This window comes from Falco peregrinus, chromosome 2 (assembly GCF_023634155.1).
Source record: "Falco peregrinus isolate bFalPer1 chromosome 2, bFalPer1.pri, whole genome shotgun sequence".
NCBI lineage: Eukaryota > Metazoa > Chordata > Aves > Falconiformes > Falconidae > Falco > Falco peregrinus.
Window position 1 is genome coordinate 1207808 of NC_073722.1, and position 22483 is coordinate 1230290.

A 22483-nucleotide genomic window follows, 5' to 3' on the forward strand; every position below is an offset into this window, starting at 1 on the left:
GGCCCCGCCCTGGTTGGGCGGGCTCTGGGCGAGGCCGCGCCCCTCCCCACCGGCCGCGCGCGCGCCCCTTCCTCAGCGGCCCTCGCGCCGGCGCCGCCGCCCGCTCCGTGCCGCCTCCCAGCGCCGCCGGGCCCGCCGGAGCCGCCCCCCTCCCGCCGAGCAACGGCTGCAGCCTGGGAGCCTGCGCGGCGCGGCGGCCGGGCCGAGCGGGGAGATGAACACGGTGCTGTCCCGGGCCAACTCGCTCTTCGCCTTCTCTTTGAGCGTGATGGCGGCGCTCACCTTCGGCTGCTTCATCACCACCGCCTTCAAGGGGCGCAGCGTGCCCGTCAGCATCGCCGTTTCCCGCGTCACGCTGTGAGTGCGGGCGGGCGAGGGGAGGGAGCGGCGGGGGAGGGCCGGGCCGGGCGGCGGCTGCGGGCCGGGGAGGGGAAGGGTTTGCCTGGCAGCTGCCGCCGCGGAGCCGCTGCGTGGCGAGCAGCGCCCGCGGTGCGTGAGAGGACGGTACGGGCCGGCGGGGGGCGCCGCGGACGCGAGGGCAGGCCCGCCGTTGCGGGGCGGCTGCACGGGCCGGGCCCGCGGGGCTCGCTGCTTCCTGCCCGCCCGGCCCAATGAGGGAGCCCCACGACGGCGCTCCGCCGCCGGGCGGGAGGGGCGGTGCCGCCCGCGCTGGGCGCTGCGCTGCCGCTCGGCTCGGTGCGCCGCCGGTGGGCGCGGGCCGCCTCGCTGGCCAGCACCGGGGTGGTGGCCGGCGGGGGAGCCGAGCGAACGGCTTTGGCGGGTTTGGGGCGTGCAGGGACCTCAGCGAACGCACGACTTGGCTCCCTAGTACCTTCTTTTTGTAATCGGTAGTTCCCTTAGATTTTTTTTTCCCCACTGGTAATGTATTTTCATGCCTTTTCTTGCGAGCTCTGTGACAGCAGACTGCCCGGGATGGCTTACCTTCCCGTGGAACGCCCCGGGTGTCGAACACGTAACGCCGCTTCAGAAGCGTGCTGCCCACGAGACACAGTGTGCTGATGCAGGCTTGCGCTAGGGCAAACTTTTTTCAATTTTGGTTTTTGTTGGTTTTTTTTTTTTGGTTGGTTGGTTTGTTGTTTTTTTTCTCTCCATGAAGGAAATTTTATCACAGAAAACTTTCATCCAGTTAAGTATGTATGATGCGAAGGGCTGTAGTTCCACGAGCAATTGAAGTGGTGGTCCTCGCACCTGCCCCTATACACATGGGGCTTTACTGGAGCTGCACAGGGGAATCGGGCACATAGGATGCTTTACTGAGCTGCTTTAACTCAGCTCATGACTTTAGTTTGGGCCGAGTCGGTGAGCTGACATCTCAGGATGCTCTGAAGCTCCATGAGCTGCAAGAGGCTCAAATAGATGGCTAACAGCAGGGTTTGAAAGGGAAGGTGAATCTAAATAAATAGTGGCCAGCGCTGTTTGGTTTAATACCTCAGGAAAGGAAACCCCATGGTTACGCTAGACTTGAGGATTGCAAACAGCGTAAAACTGGCATAAAAGCATATTTTTGAGTGGATGAAATTTATACTGCCTCCCTTCCATGAAGCAGAGATCTGGTATTAACGAGAGGCGTTATACCTTAATTGCTTTTCTTGGACGTTGTAAGAAGTTCTGCAGACCCCAATCTGTTATTCCACCAGATTGACAGTGGTTCAGAAACGAAGTCAGGTGCTTGCTATGGGTTACTAAAAGATGTTGCTTTTTGCAGAGGAATGAAAATTCATAACAAGGCTTAAATTGGGAAGTTTTGGTGGTGTTTTTCTTAGTTACTGTCTCCAACAGTATTTGATCTGCTCGTAAACTTTTTTGTCTTTGAGATTACTAAGCTTAGTTTTAACGGCGTGATGTTTTAATGGACTATTTTTGAAACTGGAGTAAATGTAATTAAGAAATTCATTTGTAACACAAGATCATACATGAGATGTAGCAAGAAATTTTTGTAGCATGAGGATTTAAGGTTCATAGCTGATTGCCACCTGCTTATGGTATTCCTCTTTGTAGAGGGTAGGTTTGGTAAATTGATAAGCTTTGTGAATATGCGTGAAAATAGCTGCTGTCTCTGTAATTTTCCAGTTTCTTTTTCTAATACGGTTTAGTGTGCCATGTCACATAATCCTCCAAATATGGATTTGTAATAGTCTTAAAAAAATTACGTGACATCCCATAATGTAGAAGAAATTAAGCGTTTTCTTTATACCACTACCTAAATGCATTCCAGGACGAAATCTTGTAAGCTGAGCGAACTATGGACATAAACTCTGTTTTATCAGAATGATTGGAGTGTCTTGTATAAGACTGACCACTAGAGGCTTTTTATTTTTTTATGGAAAGTTGAGAAATGATATTGCAAGTGGTTGCCAGCAGACAGCTATGCTCTGGTGTTCCAGTCAGCTTTATATATTTGGGGATGGCTAACACGTGTTTTACTAAAATGAAATGCAGTGCAGTTTAGGAAGAGGCAAATTTTTGTTACCAGGAGAAAGTCTGTAGGCTATTTGTGTAACTTCGACTACTGTGGTGGCAAGGCCTGTTGTTCAAAACTGGGGCTCCATAATTTCTGGAAGGCAGGTTTTGTTTTGTAATGTTGATTATATTTTAGCCAGAAGTATTTAAAAGAAAGTACAGAAAATGGATGAGGTAAATACATAATAATTTATGTAATGCATGAAAGAGAAATGATGAGAGGATAATCTTGTGTTTTGTTTTGTCTTAGAAAAAATGTAGAAGATTTCACTGGACCTAGAGAAAGAAGTGATTTGGGATTCGTCACATTTGACATTACTGCAGATATCCTTAATTGTGCACATGATGAAATAAGAACATCTTGACATCTACTTTTGTTATAATCTTCAGATATTCAGGACTTGAGGAAAACTAGCAATTTGTCTCAAAATACAAATTTAAAGCAGTGAAAAGTAGTATTTTACTTAGCTAGGGCAGTAAAATGGAACTTGGAATAACCTTCTGCCTCTAGTAGATGACAGAGGACAAGTTGTTTTCTCTCTTTAAGGCCTGTTTTTAACATCAAACTGTAGTGAAGTGCACTGTATCTAGTAATAGGAAGTGTGGTTTAACATCTGGACAGTATTGTGGTTAACTGAAGTTTGTATTGATGGTTTGAGATGTTAATTAATTGTAGGATTTATATGACATACTATTTTGACTGTCATACTGAATCTAGAGACACTCCCAATACACCTTTCAAACTAGAATAGTTGTGAGGCTTTCAAAGTTCTGGCCATATAGTTGCATACCAGTACCTGTCTCCATTTAAAAATAAAAAGACATTGTAATCCTTTACTTGCTTAGATTTTTAAACTATGTAATCTTTAACATAGGATGACATTCATTGGAAGCATATGAGGTGCTACAAAATGTATTGCGTTATTTTGGGGCCTCTTTACTGCAACTTTCCTTTCCTATTGTTAGTCTGATATTTATGGGTCAAAGAGGGTTGTGTGTGGGTGGGTTCGTTACATTTTGTTTGGGGTAGGTTTTTGACAGGGAATCATTCATAGGGGTCTTGACATCAAAATATAGATCTGTTTTTCTGCAGAAGTCAGTACCAAATACAAGGCGGCATGCTTTACCTCAGCTGATTACACTAAGTCTTGCTATGCAACTGGGCTGATACACCTGGAATTTTTCCCTGTCTGCTGTTTTTTGTCACTGTGTTAGGCAAGAGACCGATTACCTCTGTGTTTGTTTCCCTGTTTTGGAGAATGCTGCATTGTGTAAGCAACCTAAGCAAAATACTACTCTTGAATGCATGTGAACACTGGGTAAACAGGTTAATCGGATTTTGCAGGCGTGTGTTGCGCAGGAATAAGGGAGATTTATTTTTATTAGCTGGAAGCAGAAGAGGTGAACTCCCAAGTCTTGAGTTTTACCTCTGAAATGCCTATATGTATGATGACCAGAAACTAAAATTCTAAAGCAGGTTAATTGAATTGTATGTAGTGTATACAGGGGGAGGCAGAGCAGGACAGTACAGGACCTCTCAAAGAAATGTTCTTATACAAGGATTAGTCTGCAGTATGCGGACATAAAGATTCAGTGTATTAGTAACTTCTAATAGGAGTGGTAGTTTTATGTTTATTTTTATAAAAACTTTTACTTAATTGTTCATGCCCAGCATAAACAAACCTTGCAGTATGAAATTTTCTGGGAGGCTTTTTTTGGACAAAATTTGTAAAGAGGTACTGGTACATGGGCTCTCTTAACTAACAGACACAAGTTGTTAGGCCTAGAAGGAAGTAAATAAAATGACAGAAAAAGAAACTGGGAAAAGGAAAAAGGGGGAGGAGGCAGTTTTCAAAACCACTTTTTAGCTTACTTAATTTGTGAGTAACTTTAGCAAGTGTTAAGAAATCCTACAAAAGAGATCTCAGAATCTTTTTTGTTGTTTTGAGTTAGATGGTTAAAAGTGTTCAAGTAAAATAGCTCCAGCTGTTCTTGCAGCAGCAACAGTTAATTATTTAATTCTTTCCTTACTTGCCCTTTGAATTAGCAGCTTAAAACCATGGTTCAGTCTCAGGATGAGTGGGACAAAATAGAACAGATTTTTGAGGCTGGCGGGGGAATATGTTTAGTTTATTCTTTGAGATAGTGGAAAATAGAATAAAGAGAAGGACTGGGACATAAAAGGTTACAGTTCATCTTTATTGTGAGTTAAAAAGCTTTTTGCTTAACAGTCACACATGGTGCATTTTATTGCTAAATAGACAAGTATTGAGAATATCAGCTTTATTATACTGACAGTCTCAAATGGCAGTCATCAGTTCTTTACTGTTGATCAAAATCTGAGCGGAGTTCTGTTCCAGTATAAGAAGGTGACTTTCTTTGTAGTAATCAGGTAAATATCCTAATTCCTGGTGTCCCTTCCAATATGAACTCTACTAACTTCCCTAGTGTGGGTGTTACAGGCTCTTTGAACTCTCTACTCTCCGACAATTTTGTATTTATATATTGTTTAATGCTGTTTTATCTTGATCCACAGTTGAATACCAGGGTTCTTTGAAAGTATAAATAATTGCTTTGAAGGTATTTACTGAAGAATTCTGTCTTGCCTTTTATGTTTAAGGTTTTATAATAGATTGTCTAGTAGTGGATTATAGTTACTAGCTTGCAGTGTCAAATATAGAACTCTTAAATCATGGAGGGAATGGCTGTTAAATTTCATAAATAGCAAAAAAGAAACAAAACAGAAAACCCCCAAACCAAACGAAAACCCTGTTGTTCTAATATGATTAAAATATACATTAGAACTCCTGGAGTGCTCTGATGTATAAATAAGATGAGGTATGTTCAAAGGTAAGAACTCATTGTAATTTTCATGGTCTATTTAGATCTAGTAAAAATAAAACAAGGTTATGTAATTACAGTATGGTATTTTTCTTAACTTGCATACATTTGGAGAGTGTATTTGACTGGAATGTTAAACAATTGTTTCTATATTTGTCTGCAGAATACTCAACGAAAAACAATGTAAGTATCAAAAAGAAAGTTGAAGCGATTACCCATTTTGTACTGCAGCTATTTTTGACATTCTGAAGTTCTGCTGGGAAAAGTTAAGGTACCAGCATTTCCTGCTAGCTGGGACTGTTTCTGCTGGCCTTCATGATTGTTATTTTCTTGACAGTTTAACTGCAGGGTGGGAGGTCCACCCTCATGAAACCTAACTTGATAGGTGCCCAGCAGAGTGGGAGAAAAGTAACACATGCCTTGTTGTTCACTTGCAACAGTGCACTGTAATTTAGGTTTTTTACTTGTTTTGTCCTGTCACTTTGGGGAGCTGAAGGCTTTCTTCATTGATTTGATAGTAGCTGTGTGGAACAGCCTATGGAAAAATTATTTTAATGAAACACCAAGCTGCCATGGTACCATTGAATTCTAATTTAAGCTATTGTGGTCACACTGCAAGGATATAGTGAAGACTTCGTTTTGAGCAGCAAGTTAAAAAAAAAATCTCCCTACTTTTCTCTCTCTCTCTCTCCCTCTTTTTTTTTTTTTTTTTTGCCTTTAAAGTACCTTAATTATTTTATACATGCCGATGGATATGTGGGTATTGTGTTTGTGCTAAAATAGTTTTTAGGGTTCTTTATTAGCATCTAGGACTTCATTGTCTTGTTTCATCTTTTACGTATTTCTTTCCGTAAATCACTAGTTCTCACAAATACTGAGAAATATTTTTTTCTAGTATTGTTCTATAAGGTACTAAACAAAACCCTTTAGCAGCTACCTACTTAACAGTGTAAAGTTTCAAATATTTCAGAATTTGGGATCAGTCTGTTTAGTTGTTCATACAAATCTTGGGATTACGCTTGCAATTCAAGTAGAGATATTTTTTTTCCATGAAAGCTGGAAAAATGTTTGATATCTAGACAGGGTCATGATAGCTCAATTCAAGCCCTTTATTTGAAACCAAGTCTAAATACTGCTTTAAAAGTAACTTCCTTTGCAATTCAAAAGGAAACCCCATCATACTTGTAAGTCTTAGAAAGCTGATGACTCGTTTAAACGGCTTTCACATGTTTTATTGAACTCGGTTTTTTTTGTGGTTTTTTTTTTTGTTTGTTTCCATTTATTCTGTGCCAGGCTTCGGTGTGTACTAGTATTGGTAGTAAACCATTTCCCCTCTGTAAACCATTATTTTGTGAAAATGGTTATGGATTGTAAGCACATACTTCAGGGTTTTCAGATGAGTAATGCTATGAAATGCCAGTGACTGAATATGATCTTGTAAGGTATCTTGCTGACTTAATTACAATTGTATTTTTAGGCTCTAAACCAGGTGGTCCTCTGGGATAAGGTCATGTTGAGAGGAGACAACCCAAGGCTGTTCTTAAAAGACATGCAGGCAAAGTACTTATTCTTTGATGATGGAAATGGTCTTAAGTAAGTAAATCCTTTTTTATTATATTATTTGTGCTGTCTTTGATTTACTTGCATACTTTGCATTTTATATGTGTTTTTATTGCTGTGGTGAGGTACCTATATATCATACTCTGTCAGTCTATTGCATCTTTGTAGTTTGATTGTTAGCAGATGACCTTGTGATATGAGATGCCCTGTTTCTTGTGTATTTAATTTATTAATTTCTGTATCTAATTTATTTCATATTATTAATTACTAACTAAATTGGTGGATTTGAGTATTTGTGCTGATAGTCTTTGTTGCTTTTGCAGGGGAAACAGGAATGTCACTTTGACTCTCTCCTGGAATGTTGTACCAAATGCTGGCCTTCTACCTCTTGTAACAGGATCTGGACATGTGTCTGTACCTTTCCCAGATACCTATGAAACAACAAAAAGTTATTAAATTATAATACTGAATCCTGAGCAAGATATTTTTATACTGTATATTGTGAATAAATTTTATTGCGGTTTCTTCTCACATCCCATGCAGCCCTTCAGTGAAAGGTACTTAATTTCCTTAGGTCTAACAGCAGAGGAAAGGGAAATGAAAGTTCAGGTGTGTGGTTTTTTTTTATAAATAAAAATAAATAAACATCGAAGCAGAAACTTAAGGGAAAAGTAAATTGCAAAGTAATGGTTTTGGGGGGGAAAATACAGGAAATTTTTTTTTCTCCTGGCCATCTGGGTATAGTTTCCTTTTCTTTTAAATAAACGTTTTTAAACCAGGAAGTAGTCTTACTGTGGTTTTTTTTTTGGGGTCCTGTGATACTTACCTAGTCTGTGTGGAACCGGGATGTGCCTTCTGGTCTTGGTTTGTGTGAGTGCCTGAAAGAAATGGCTACCGTATTTTACAGCATTTTGTTAAAAGCATGTTTAGGGTGTCACAGTAAGGTAAGCTTGGTCCTTTCTAGGACTGCCAGCAGCTACTTTGAAACTGATAGTTCATTATCTGTCAGTCGGCCTGTAGATCTTGAGTGCCGCTGATGTAGCCCACGTGCAATTCTGCATTACAAAACATTTTAATCACTCCTAATAATCCAGCTAACTGTAAGAATAAAAAGAAATCTTGTCAGTGTGTTGAGCATAAGGCATTAAGAAAAATAAAAGCTTTAGGTAAAGAAAGACTGTCTACAAAGCAGCCACTTGATTTTTATTGGGATCTGCTTAGCAGGAGGAATGAACTTGTTGCAGGGGGGGCTGGGACAACTACTATTAGAGGGGCCCTTCCACAGCGAGGAATGGGACACATTCTCAATAACAATCCGCGTAGAGGATTTCCCATGGGAACACAGAGAAATTCAGACAGATTTACCAGCTTGATAATGGACACGGTCTACCTGCAAGCCTTCCTGATTTGCGTCAAGGAAAGGGAGAAGTGTGTACCAATTTCAGTCAGCACCTCTGCTGAAGAAGCAGCCTCTGTGGCTGCGCATCCTGCTTTTTGTGTCCCTCACTCAGCTGCAGCTTCAAATGCTTGTCGTAGCTGAGAGGACGGAAGGAGGAGGCAGCGTGTCAGGGTTGCCTCTTGGCCATAGCAGTGGTTTATGCCAGTTAGCTGGTGTTTCTTGGTCATCAAATATTCGGGAGGAGTGCGCTTGCCACTGTCACCTTCCTGACTTAGTTCTTAATGTACCTGTATATATTCAAATGAAGTATGGTGGGCAGAAGTTAATTTATTGTGAGACATGGGCTGTTCTGAATGTGTTGGGGACTTTCATTTTCAGACTATGTTTGCTTTTTGAGTTTTTAAATACTGCAAATCAGCAAAAATAATAGGAAAAATTACGAGAGCTGCAGTGTGGCAAATCTTTCAAAAGAGATGCAAAAGGCTGGAGCAGTGTCTTCCCCCTTTGTTGTGAGTTCACCTAAAAGCTGATGGATTTTGAGGAAGCTAACTTGCTAACAAAAAAAAATAAAATCTTTAATTATTTTCAGTATGTTCCCCATGTTGGTGTATTAATTGCAGAGGTGTTGAAAAAGTTTCCAAAAAATGCTTTGTCTTTTTATAAACAATTTTTCTTTAAGTGTGAAAACTAAACGAGCATTTTTCACAAGAATATTTTAGGACAATTTTTCATTTGTATCCAGCACATTTACATGAATTTCAGTTCTCTGAACTTGTGCTGTTTTCCACAGATTAGCATAATCAGCACACAAATATATTTTTTTCCTGTGCTTTGATATCCAATGTGTATGTATATATATTGCTCTAAAAACTTCACTGTTATAGAGAACTTAATACTGTCACACAGAAGGAAAACAAACAAAATATTTTTTTTTAAAATAATAGGGCAAAGTTTTGTTTTGTTAATTGCCAAGTAAGCCGTTGGTTTATTCATAAATCATATTCCTGAAATGTTTACTTAAACTTACTTCTTGTGGCTTGGCATTCAACCACTTCCCTGCATTCCTTTGGCAGTCCCCTCCCAATGAATATAAAGACTGCCGATGAAAGAGGTGCTTTAACTACAAAGAGGAGGATCTGCTGTCAAAAACCATCAGAGAGAAATCTACCTTCTTTCCTCCAAAATGGTATATTCCTCGCAGCAAACGGTAGAATATTAAGACACTAAAATTGTAGCTCCAAACGTGATGCTTGAATCTTCTCCAGCCTCTCCCAGTGAAATTACCCTTAAATGAGCATTTTAAAGAGATGAAGAAGAAACCGTCGGTCAGTTTATGTTCAGGTTCTTGGGGAGAAGAACCTATCCTGAGGGAAAGGCCGGGGTAGATGAGCACTGCAATGATACTGTAATAGGTTCCTCTTCACTTCTCAGCCACCGAGCAGGACGGTTCTCTTGGTTCAGGGAGCAAGGAAGCAAGTTCCTCAGTAGGGCTCTTTAAAGCCTTTCAAAAAGTAAAGTGACTACTGCATCTTGTGACAATTCTCAAACCATTTATAAAAAGAACGCACTTTTTTTTTTTTTTAAAGGGAAACATTCCTGTTGTGTCTTGTAATACTTCTTTTAAAAAAGAAGTACCGTTATTGCTGGCAGCTGATTGTTCTCTTAATGTGTTACTAGCTAAATAATGGTGTTTTCTGATGTGTACAAAAGATGTATTCCCTAGCAACTGATTTACTTAATGGGAAAGGGTTTGAAACCTTTTTTGTAGGAAATTTGAATGAAAAACACTTCTGATGCATTTCAGATAGTGATTTATTGAGGTCCTGGAGACAGGAGTTGTTGTCTTAAGAACTAAAAACTCTTGAAGGAGCCTTGGGTTTCCGTTTAGTGTTCAGAGCCTGCAGTGCAACATGGAAAGCCCTACACAGGAAAAGAACGTAACTTAAACATCTGTATTTACAGCTCTGCTCCCCTGCACATCAGGTCTTCTTTATGGATTGGCACTGTAGATACTGGAAACAGAAATTGAGAAAAGAAATTACCTCTAGCTATTGGTTGTTCATTCTTTCAAATTCTGAACAGCAAAATTAAAGCTAGCTATTATACCGCTTAACAGCCAGGTTCATGTAGAGTGCCTGCATTGTTTTTGGATTACAAATGTTGCAAATATTATTCTTCTGGAAATTATTTCTAGAGAGGTTTTGCAGGAACAGTTCTGTAAAATGAAAGTTACTTAGATAAAAATGCAGGTATTGGAGGAGCAATCTTACTCCAAATCTGTGTCAGAAAATACACCAAAAATAACTATTTGTAAGTCTTTGGTATTTAAAGAATGTTCTGGTTTACTTGGCTCCTTTATTTTGGATTAAAATTGGTATTTTCTCCATGAAAAACAGTTTAAAACTGGTTTTAAAATATTGTAAATTGTTTATGCAGACAAACAAGCGAACAGGCATATACTCTAGCATGACGAGTCCTATTCTAAGCACACAGGTAAATGCTCATATGACAGTAGTCACGTCAGGCATACTTTTATTATACAAAAGAAATCCAAAACGTTGGTTGAAGAAGCCAGACCACTGCTGGTTCTTTCTCTGGCGCTGTCCACCAGTTCCCTGGGGCCATTTCTGTGACTCTGCACGTTCTTGAAGAGATGAGGCACAGGTAAAGACAAAATAGGCATTCTGTTGTTGAAGTTGCTTTTTCACTTAAAAAGTTTCAGAACACGTTCCCTCTCCCCCCCTCCCCACTTCCTCCAAGCTGCAACAAAGTTGCGTTTATGATTTATTTTTCCAAACTGAGATGGTCTAATAACGAAATTCTAAAATCTCTGTGCATAAGCTATTGAGAAAACAAAACAAAAAAAGAAAAAGGGCCCTCTGCATCAATACAGTTACATTATCCAAACTTACAAACTATTGATTCAAAATAAAAACAACAGACCCAAATATATCATTAAGAGAATATTTCAAAACTCGGGCAGGGTCACAAGTGCTAGCAGACCTCCTGACCCCTCTCCCTCCCCCGGCTGGGTGCTGCTGACCCAACCAAGGTCACCTCCAGACCAGAGTCTGGGGCAACAGCTGATGCTCCTTTACAGTCCTAAGACTGGCAGAAATGGATTCGAGGGAATATACCTGTTTCCAGCGCTACAGGACTATGATAATTTTCTAGGATAGTGTTTTCTAATGTGAAGACATATTTATATTACACCCCTAACTTTGTTAGCAGTAGTTGTCATGCATTTGGCAGTTAGAATCCAATGATTTCCAAGTGCTTTACAAGAAAAATCTGTATTTATTTCCAGAAAGGTGCTGGTATTCTTAAGCTATCCTGCAAGTGCTTTTGCGGGTGACCATCTCCACGCCACTGCCAGGGCGGCGTGTGACCGACCTGCCGCAGGCTCCTGCTGCCCGGCTTCACGGGTGGCTGCCAGGAAAAAGGGGGAAAAAGGAAAAATCCAGGCTTTGGATGCTGCTGTGGGGTTTTGCTTCTGCGTCACAACAGGTACAGTGCTATTAATTCAGGCTGCCTCCTTGCTTTATCGGCGCCTCTTTATTATTTTTCTTTTTTTTTTTCCCCCAAGTGACTGCTGTGGTCCTGGGTGCTTGTGCTGAGGTGAGGGGGTTGGATTTGTACACAGGAGTGGTTTCAGAGGGTGGTAATAGGAGCTATTATGAGAAAAAGAAGGGGGTTGGATGTGGGAATGGGAGATCAGTTGAGAAATGAGTGCTTGGTTTAAGTGTAAGAAATACTTGCCTTTAATGACTTGTATTAGGTGTAGTTATGAGTGGCTGACAAGGCAGGCAGACAAAAGAGCTTTTTTGTGTGTAAGGTAGTTAAAGATTAAGATGGAACTACTTTAACTGTGATTGGGGAATAATAGCGATGAGATTGGGGCTGTTGAAGTCTTTTCTTTTTTTCTTTTTTTTTTTCAATTTTAATTCTATAAGGTAATTTTCCTCCTGTTATATTTCTTCTTCTCTCTCCCTGTTCCGAGCAAAGGAGAGGGTCAGAGTTTCTTTTTCCTCCCTGCCCTTCCAGCCCTCATTTCTCATTAAATACTACTTGTTCATTTATTAATTTTTTTTTTTTTTTTTGTTTAGGAATCGGCATGGTAAGAAACAGAAAGAGCAGCTGCAATCTAGCTGTGTATGTGGCAAGGCAACACTAGCATTTTTCTTTTTAAGGACTGGGATTTTTTCTGTTTACAAATGTCAAGATTAAATAGTGTAGAATTTCAAGCTGTAATAAAATCATAATATTTCATCAGATATGAGCTCTCTGTAAGGACTATCTCATTTCACAAGCTCTGATCCACTTCCACAGAAAGACTGAACTTTGCCTCTGTCACCTCTCTGTATTGTCAGGTCTCACTCCTAAATGGAGTATCTCATTAGGACTCGCCTTTCCAAAGGCATTTAAAAGGGGAATTTGGAGAATTAGTCAAAGGAGCATCCCTAAAAACAGTGAAGACTGTATCAAGAGATCTTGATTGAAATAAGGCTTTTGCCACTGTCTTCAGTGCTATTAATGAGCTATGGGGAAAAGAACTATAAAGGGGAAAATGCTTGAAGATAGGTGTAAAACTATTTGGAAGATTACACAGAGTTAGTAGCTAGGAGTTTTTCAGTAACAGACTGGAAAACTGTGTTGGACTTCATGTTTTGGGGGTATGTGTGTGTGTTTATTTGTTTTTGGGTTTTTTTTCCTTTCTTTTGCTTTTTCCTGGATCTCATGCTATTCACTACTCATTAATAGATGGGTGATGGAACAGGATGTATGCCTAATGAAACTTAGAGATTACAGTTGGTGTAGAAAGTTGTAATTGTTTGGAGATTCAAGCAAAGGTAGTCAGTAAATAATATTAAATTATTCTCCCTGTTTATCTGGCTCTAGAAAAATAAGAGTTGGGTTACTCTAAAAGTGTTTTTTGCCATTAGAGGCTGTACATTCACTCCACATTTTGAAGTGCAGAATAGGAGATCAGTGGGGTGCTTTTTTACAAAATATGGCTTACACGGGTGTGCATTTAAAAGTACATGAGTTCTAGGTCTTGAAATGCCTATTACTTTATGTGGGAAGAAAAATAAGTGTTACATCTACTGGGGGTGGGAGTTTTCATAAAGTATTTGTGTTTGAATGTGACTCTGGCTATTTTTATAGCTATTGTGAATCTTAACAGTAAGATGATTTAACAATCAGTAGGATTATGTGATATTTATATTCTTCACACTTAATGCAAGTTTCCCGTATTGTGTTTAATTTAGTCTTGTTCCCTGTAGCTATCCCATTGCAAAAATCCATGCAATGTAAGAGTAGGAGCAATTGTATCTGCATAATCTTAAATACAGATCTGAAACTGAATTTCAGCTAATGCTGTAATAGTCCTGGACTGAGTAGAAGTGTTACAAATGCTGCTTTCTAATGATGTTCAAGTGATTTTTGCTAATAATTATATTTAAAAGGAAATTTCTGCTTTCAAGCTGAAAGTGGTTGGAGAATTCATTACATGCAATTTAGCATACGTCACTGAAAACAGTTCAGTACAGGCAGAAATCCACTTATATAATGTCAATAAATATTTCATCCTTGTAGTTGTGGATTTTCACCCTTGGGTTTGGGACCAAGAAATGCCTTGCCTATAACTGCTAGAAATCCAAAGAGATGGATGGAATATAAGTTCTGGATAGCTCCAAACGAAGTAGTGCTGTGTCTTGGAAAAAGCAGAGAGTAGTCTATGGTTCTTTGATGCTCTGGAATCTGGAGTTGCTATCTTTCTGTCAAAAGGAGAAGGGGAAAAAAAAAGAAAAAAAAAATCCTTGTATCTAGAAAGTTGCTTAAACCCTTGACTCTGTGATACAGTTTGTAATTGTTGTGTATTTGGAGAGCAGCTCTATGACAGCATGTGAAGTTGGTTTTGCAAGACCTTGAAGTGTGTGTCTAAAAAGCTTGCTTGGAAAGACTAAAAGCAGTGGTCTGTGCTGCGTCAAGGATGTCCTGCCGCTTAGTTTTAAAATTCAAAATAACATCTTTGACCCAGATACAGGATATATGTTTGTGGGTTATAATGTTTTTTGCATCCCAACAAGCTGATTCTTAATGCAATTCCTTGCTATACAAAAATATAACCTTATCTTTTTTTACTGTTTAAAAAGTGTAACAAATAAGTAGAAACACTGACAAAGCAGCTCCCTACCACGCTATTCCATAATAACAGTAGTCTACACCGTGTCTGAAGTCTCTAAAGTAAGAGTGTGCAGATTTAAAGTTTTTCTTTTTCTTCAAATGGATGGGATTTTTCCTTGCAAATATTTAAATTGTCCAAAAAGATATTGATATAAAAAGTGAAGGAAACTTTGTGTTATATATATAACTTATATATAATTTATAGTTATATAAGAGACAATATAAGATATTGTCTTTGGCTTGGTGAATAGTCAGGACTATTATTTTCCCCTCTCCCCCAGTTTTATAAGTAACTGATCAGAAATTTGAAAAACAGCTGCTGACTTCCTGAAAATGGATGGTAGGCCACTCCTTTAAAGCAAATAATTCCATGTAGGAATCCATTAATATTCATCAAAGTCAGTGGATGTCTTCAGATAAGGTATATCTGTTGGTTTTTTTTTCCTGGGTATTTGGCATAATAATAATGTCATGAGTACATTAGTCATGTCTCTCTTTTTTTCTTTTTTTTTTTTTTTTTTTAATGTTCTCCCTATTCCACCAAAAGGAGGAATTGTTCAAGTACTTTAACATTTTTTAATGTTAAAGAAAACAAATAATGTGGAACTTCCATTTGTATTTTACTTAACAAACTGTTACCCTTTCAGGGACACCCAGCAACTATGTATGGTGTGTATATAGGTGTATCTGGAGTTCAGTGTAATCATTCAAGAACTGGTCAATACCAGGAATTTTAGCAATCTGTTTTCAGTCCTGCTTATATGTCTGGGGAACCAGTGTCAAACACTGAGACTCGTCTGCCCGATTCTACTGGGTGCAACACCAATTTAACACTTTTGTTTCTGAGGAGCTATAGAAGGTGTAAATGACTTAATTTCCTGGAGCCAAGAAGTAAAGTTTTTTGCTCACTTTGATTTTAATTTTTTTTTATTTTTTTTTTCGTCCGCCCGCCCCCCCCCCCCCCCCCCCCTTTTTTTGGGGGGTGGGGTTGGTTTTTTTCCTTTTGTCAAAGTGAATTGCACATAGTTTGCATTCGGAAAACCAATATGCATGTGTCATCAAATTCAAGGTAACTCTTTTATGCTCTATTTTTGGCAGTATAGTAGTGAAAAATAGCTTTTATGTTGCACACCACCAGAACTATGCATAGAGGGATTCAGCAGATGTTCTACCAGATTTTGATTCTGTTTTATTGTTTTTGTTGGTACAGAGGAAAAATGAAAAAATAAAAATGGTCGGAGGCAATAGCTTCCACACACACACATTTCATTGGGTTCACGGTGATGCTTCTGCAAGGCAAGAGGAAATCTTGTCAAATACTTAATTTTCTGTTCGTTGGTTTGGAATGGAGGATCAGTTTCTGTGGCTGAAGGAGCTCTGCTATTTGATATCTGCATAGGCTTTCAGTAAAGGTCAGTTGTTAACTTTGGAAGCTTTGAGGATTTTTCTCCTCTAAACTTTGTCAAACCGAGCATTTTATTTGCTACATCCATATTAAAGAATTCATAAAACATTTTTAAAATTCCCATTTTCCTCTGTATATTCTTTCTTTCTCTCATCCTTTCTGGTTGTGTTCCAGCAGGATTATTTTCTGACCCCTTCTTGCTCAAAAATAATTTCTGAGTTATGTTTTACCAAGACATCATGTTACACAGTTGCTTCATAAAATCACAGGTGCTTAGATTTTGTAAAACTGAGTCCTACTTATTGATACTGTTAAGTCCCCAAATTTTAGAAAAAGAACTGTGCAACTCATGAAAAGGTGAAAAACTGAAAGCCTTCAGTTTATCAGTTTTGGTGCAGTCCCCATTTGCTGCTTTTTCTAGTCGAATATCCTTTGTCGTCTCCCATGTCTTCGCTGGCTGCTAAGAAGCCCTCTTGGATAAAGACCCACCTGTAGCCTTCATCACAGGTGGGACTTCTGTAATAACGAGCATTCCTGCTGTCCTGCTGTTTCAGTTAGCAATTGCATTTTTTGGTAGCATGGTTGAAAGATGACAGAAATAGCTTTCTAAAAAAACATTGACTCTAAACAAAAGGCAATGTGAAGTACTGTAGCACTAGAATTGCTCCTGTTTATTTATTAAAAATAATGTGCACAAAAATCGTGTTGGGGAAAATATGTTTTTCTGACTACTGTATTTGATCAACCCTGCTGGAAAATTTCCTAGGAAATTTTAAGACTCACTATCTTATATCTAACAAGTAATAGCAGTATTGATGCAGCTGATTTTGAAAACTCATTACATCATGATTGAAATAATTTAAATATTTATTTGAATAATTTATATATTTTTAAAGCATCTTCCTTTAGTCTAAAAACTGAACTACTAAAGGCAGTTTCATTCAACAATATACAGTTTGTATAATTACCAGCAGATGTCAGGCATTCACTTTACAAAACAACTGAGTGTCCATTTTCACAGTAGACTATAAGAAGCTTTGATTTTAAATTTAGGTATATAATGCTATTGTGCAGCTTGTTACCCATTAAACTTGAGAGATTTAAAATCAATGAATGAATTTGCAGGGTGTTTTGTGTTAGACAGTGGTGGGCTTAATCTTAATGCAACATCTTTCCGAATGTTTGATATATTTATGAAAGCCATATATAATAGGGTAAAAAAAAATAAATTCAGAATGACATACACGTGTACATAAGTGGCATCTTTGCATCTATCTTCTCTAGACACTCAATGTCTGGTGACATTTAAGAGAGTACTATTTAATTTATCCCTGGGATTTGACCAGTCCTCTGCTGCAAATGAAACAATCCTTCTAGTTAAAGTCCATCACGAAGTCAGGGCTCTGGGATCTTATTCTTGGCTCCTACAGATCTTTCATGGACTGAAGGAGAAGTTTCAGATGACAAAACTCCGGTACAGGCTTTTAAAATATATAGGAGCAAGGGTTGGTTTTCTCACAAGCACTTTGAAACCTAATTCATTGTGAATCCAAGTTAAATTTCTCAGCTTGGATTTGTAGGGGGGGGGGTTTGCTGTAGAGAATGACAGGACTGGACAAATTAATCTTCTTTCTAATGCTCCACTGTTGTTGTGAACATAATAAATGCACTGAAAATTGCTTTAAATAACTGCCTGCTAAATATTTCCTGTAGGAAACCAAATACAAATATTTTTCCTAAATATTTGGGCAGTGGAGCACGAATAGCTGTCCTTTGAAGTGGGGTGGTATTTCTATACAGATAACCGCATTGACCCCATTCTTCAAGGTAAATGTCTGTGTCCTGAGCATCTACCCCTGCTAAGTGGGAACAGCTGCTTCCCGAGGAGACAAGATACAAGTCAGTCGCTGCTGCTGCAGGAACACGAGTCTCAAAGCTGCCTTGGTTAAAAACGACAGAAAGAATTGAGCATGAAATGAGAGCTGCTGCCTTGGCAGTTCCCACTGTATTAGAAACAAACCCACTATTTTTATCTTCTCCCTGCCCAGCTTTAGCCACTACAAATAAAAGGGACCAAAATAACTGGCATAAGAAAATATTATATTCTGTATATATGTGAAAGAAAGAGGGAGGACTACATTTATTGGGCTTTTTTTTTGTACCCGTTCCAGAATGTTGTGGGTTTTCCCCTCATGTACAAGCACTAAGAAAGTCTTTTTGATCAAAACCAGAATGGAAATACAAAGGCTAGATCCGCTGTAAATAGGGATCAGTGGTGTTCATGGACAGCTTTGAACGTGCTGCACATTGAGAGTGCCCGGGTAAGCTACGGCAGGGGATGACTTTGCGTAAAGGTAACAGGCTTGGAAGAAAATCTTACAACTTCCTCCACCTCTTACATCCTGGCCCAAGAGCTGATGCCTCTGTAGCACCAGGTAACTGGTGGGGAAGTAAAGAGCTTACTGATAAAACATACTTTATTTATTCAGAGAAAAAATGTAACTACTTCTGTAGTCATGCACAGAGAATCAATTAGCATCTGCTCCACACTGCACTTAGCAGTTTGTGGTGCTCAGGATTACTTTCTTGCCAGGTAGCATGGTTAGGTTTCCATTTCTTTTGTTTGGACCGCATTCATTCATCTCTGAACTGCAAGAAGGCCAGCCAAATGGTCACCTTCAGTGGCTTGGTCCAAAGCCTACAAACAGACTCAGCCAGGGCATCCCACTCTGCCAGCATGTGCACAACAACTTCTGGCAAGAGGCTGTATTTCAGAGGCTGCTTGGAACAAATAATACATTAAGAGACAGGTAAAGGTAACCTTCTCAACCAATTAAATCGTGTAAAGGATGACAAGCCCCTTGGAAATGCCCTCTGTGTGGGGGACTGTTAGCTATAAACCTGTCATGACAGCGGCCAGAGGTAGCACAGCCGGGTGTCCCCTGGGCTGGGCAGGCTGGGGTGCACACCACGAGGCTTGCAAAGCTAAGGGAGGGAGCGTGCCAGCGTTACGGTGGGGTGGGGGTTTGACTGTGACTCCCCAGAGCTTTTATTTTTTTAGGAAGACTGTGCTCCTGTTGCGGGGGATTTGCGGTGTGTCCGCGAGGTGAGCTAGTGGCACGGTGGCTCCCCTGACCTGCTGGGACTGACTTCTGCCCAGGAGAAGGCTGTAACCCAGCGGTGGGTGGATGCCGCTGATCCTCAGCACAAACCCGTTCATTTTTTACTTAATTCCAGCATTTCCACTTAGGCTCCTGGGTCTTAGATATATAGTTTTGAAAGTATCTTGTATTGATTAAGATGATGGCATGTAAGACGTGCATCAGGAGAAGGTTTGAGTTTTAAATGTAAAAGAAGTAAAGCCACGTATGACTGTTCAGTGTACTAACAGCAAGCTCTGCAACCGTGCAAACAGTCCTGTGTGATCTCTTTCCTAAGGAGAAAATACTACCCTCCCCTTCCTATTAATATAAAGGTCTTTTTCATTAGCAGTACCAAAAGGTACCCACCAGGCTTCCGAAGCGCTAATCATGGAAATGCAAACACACAGTGGGAAATATTCTAAAATCAATCGAATAATAAAACTTCCTTTCCTATTAAACTACATTAGTGTTAATAAAAGATTATGTGGACCATTAAACTAATACTGAGCTAGGTTTCATTAGGAAAAAAAGTGATTTGAGAACAGTTCATAGGCAGAAAACACCCTTGGGGTATGTCACTAGATGGCAATGTCACATACGGCATCGGGGGCTTTTGGCTTAACTGTACAAGATTTTAACATCGAGAGAAAAGAGCTTTTGGGGATGGCTTTCTCAAGATGGATAAAAGTGCAGCAAAGGAGAAGAGAGAGAATCTTGTTGCAAGGCTGTTCCCTAAGAACCATGCATTTATAGTTGTGAAAGAAAAGTGTTAGTAATGTTTGTGGCCAGTTGTGTTTGAGGGCTCTCAGCAGTTACAGTGGAATAGAAATTGCGCTAGGTACGTCTGGTCAGTTGGTGTCAGAGTGCTGCTTCGTGGAAGGGCAACCTGAAAGATGTTGGCATCTGCTGTTTTTCTTGGTAGCTGAGTAACCCTGTGTCCAGGCTGCAACCTGTTCAAGCTTGCACATGTTCGGTAAAACTAGATCATTCTCCTTATTTTCGGGGGGTGGGGGTGGTGGGGGTGTAAGTGTGTGTTTCTGTTCGTTTGGTGGGGGTTCATTTCTCTCTTTTTTAACCTCCAGACCCAATATTAAGAGGGACCCAACAAACGGTGGAACTTGCTGCAGGAAAGCAGCACTTGACAGAGCCTGATGCGATGGTCCTGTAACCATGTCATGCTCAGAAATTCCACTGGTATCGAAGGGAGTTCCACAGGCATAGCACACGAAGGGCCCACAACACAAAGGTTGCATGCAATGAATTATAGAGGGGAAACTAAGCTTTTCAGTCTCCTTCACTTATCCCAGCGTGCCTGACTATTGCACAACAGATGGGGTCAAGTGACCTCTTAATGTACGTACAGACTAGCACCCATTAATCTTGAAGGGAGGTAAGGTTTCATGGTATGTAAGGATGTGGGTTTTTTTCCCCTTGTGCTGAAATACAGAGATGCTATGGGGAAATGAAGCCTTGGTGATGCATTGACTTTACACAAATGGCATATTATTTTAAGATTAAAATCATATTCCCTTTCCTTTTTACTGTAATGGATCATAAAACAATATTGCACAAGATGGATGCGTTTTATTTGCTGTTAAGAAGTCACTTAAGTTTAAATAAGTTCATATTAAACAAGGAAACAAATTTCTTAATTCCTGCCTACAATTCGAAAAGTCAACCACTGGAACGTTAACTAAATGTTAACTTTTTGTTGACAAGGCATTTGAAAATCTATTACAATAGTTTTCTCAGTCTTTCTTACCAATGGATGTTTCCATTACTGTTGCTCATTCATGAGAACAAGGGAAGTGATGCAGGATGAGCTGGTGAGAAAATTTAAAGGAAACAATAGTAGTGACTCAAACCAAAGTCTGTGCTGTAGAATTTCCCACCTTTCAAAAAAGGTTTGCTAAAGATAACTCTTTAATGTTATAGCCAAATTGCTAAATATAGTAATGTTCTAGCCAAATCAAAATTATATTGAAGAAATACTATAGCATGCAAAGTATTGTTTTCAGAGAGATAACCCCAACTGCCTGTACTTTTGTTTTGAACTTTTTTTGGATTAATGGTGTGTTATAATTGCTTGCCCAATCATTGCCTTCAGAGACTGCCCTTTCTCTGAAGACTTAAGAGTTGAATTCTGCAGAGACCTGACTGCTTTCTCTGGTGTTTTCTCCACTCTTTGGAGTTCTCTTTTGAAGTGTTTAGTAGAATATGTTTAATACTTCAAGGGCTTAGGTCTTTAAAACATTACATTCAGTGTAACAGTATTGGAACACAGTGACTGAAAGAAGAATACGCGTTGTAACGTGATAAGCCACAGAATGTGATGGATTTTTATGTTTTAAGTTTTATGCGCTTTAAACTTGTGACGTTTTCAAACACAACTCCCTCTCTCTCCAAGTTCTCTAAAGGTCTTTTTCCTGCCTGGTGTGTACAGCCCCACTGGAGTTTTCCAAATGCTCCTCGTTGTGACTACACTTGGGATCAAACTAAGTCATGTACCTGATTTTAGCACGTGAGGAACGTGCTCCTATGAATAGTGGTTCTTCTGTGTTTGGAAATAGAACAGGATCATATCTTGGGGAAATTTAGTTCAGTGTAGTAAGATTTTTATCTGCTGCTGGTATGTGTCTCTGCATATGGCTTCTGTTACATGACTGCTTGGAAGACTTACTTTCTCATGAATGCTTGTAGCTGTCATATTAAAGGAGTCTTGTTTATCTGGGAGTTGAACTTAGAATCACAGAAGTTGTATTTTTAGTGGTGATTTGATGTGTATATAGCACTGAGAACACTAATAGGCTAAAGTTGTCTATTAATCCACTAAACAGAAAACATACTGTGTCATACACAGCCAATTCCATGTTAATTTATCAGTGCTCCTTAACTATGTTTGGCAAACTCTTTAAACTGTCATCTGGAAGAGTTGAAGAGTTGCTTCTAATTGTGTACGTGTTCTGACTTTTTATTTTTATAGTAGAAAACATGCTAAGTCTTTTTTTTTTTTTTAAGTGGGTGTATTAATGTTACCAGATATTTCAGTGATTGTCTACTGAAAACCTTTTCCAGATCTTGGAATATATTGTAGAGTGAGCAATTTAATAAAAATACAACCTCAGACCATGTGCAGATGTAGTGAAATGTGAAAGGCAATGTATGCAAATTGACAGAGCAATATTGCCTAAATATAGAGATATAGATGATATTTATTAGGTATGCAGTGTATCAGTAAAATGAGATAATGTTTGAGAGAGTGGCTATATGGTTGAATTCTGTGAACATTTCATTCTGCATACCAGTATGCTTTTGTGTTCAGATGGATACCTATAAATGGATCACACTGCTATGTCATTCTTAAATTTCTAAATGTCTCATCATTAGAGAAATGAAGTAGAAAATGCAAAACATTTCTCAGAAAGATGCTAATTTTAAGGAAAACATTTGGAAAATAAAAGTCTT

At 39.4% G+C, this 22483-nt stretch overlaps 1 protein-coding gene across 2 annotated transcripts; it reads left to right on the plus strand.

Annotated features, from left to right (window-relative positions):
- Window positions 1-21: 21 nt before the first annotated feature.
- Window positions 22-7507, plus strand: SPCS3 (signal peptidase complex subunit 3). 2 transcript variants are annotated; one of them, XM_055795962.1, is made up of 5 exons: window positions 22-357; window positions 2732-2805; window positions 5429-5505; window positions 6800-6915; window positions 7206-7507. In XM_055795962.1, exons 1-5 carry the CDS (start codon window positions 215-217, stop codon window positions 7336-7338), a joined length of 543 nt encoding a protein of 180 aa, XP_055651937.1. In that variant the 5' UTR covers window positions 22-214; the 3' UTR covers window positions 7339-7507. The 2 variants fall into 2 exon arrangements, with proteins under 2 accessions (XP_055651937.1, XP_027641451.1); XM_027785650.2 differs by lacking the exon at window positions 22-357 and adding an exon at window positions 650-1011.
- Window positions 7508-22483: the final 14976 nt, after the last annotated feature.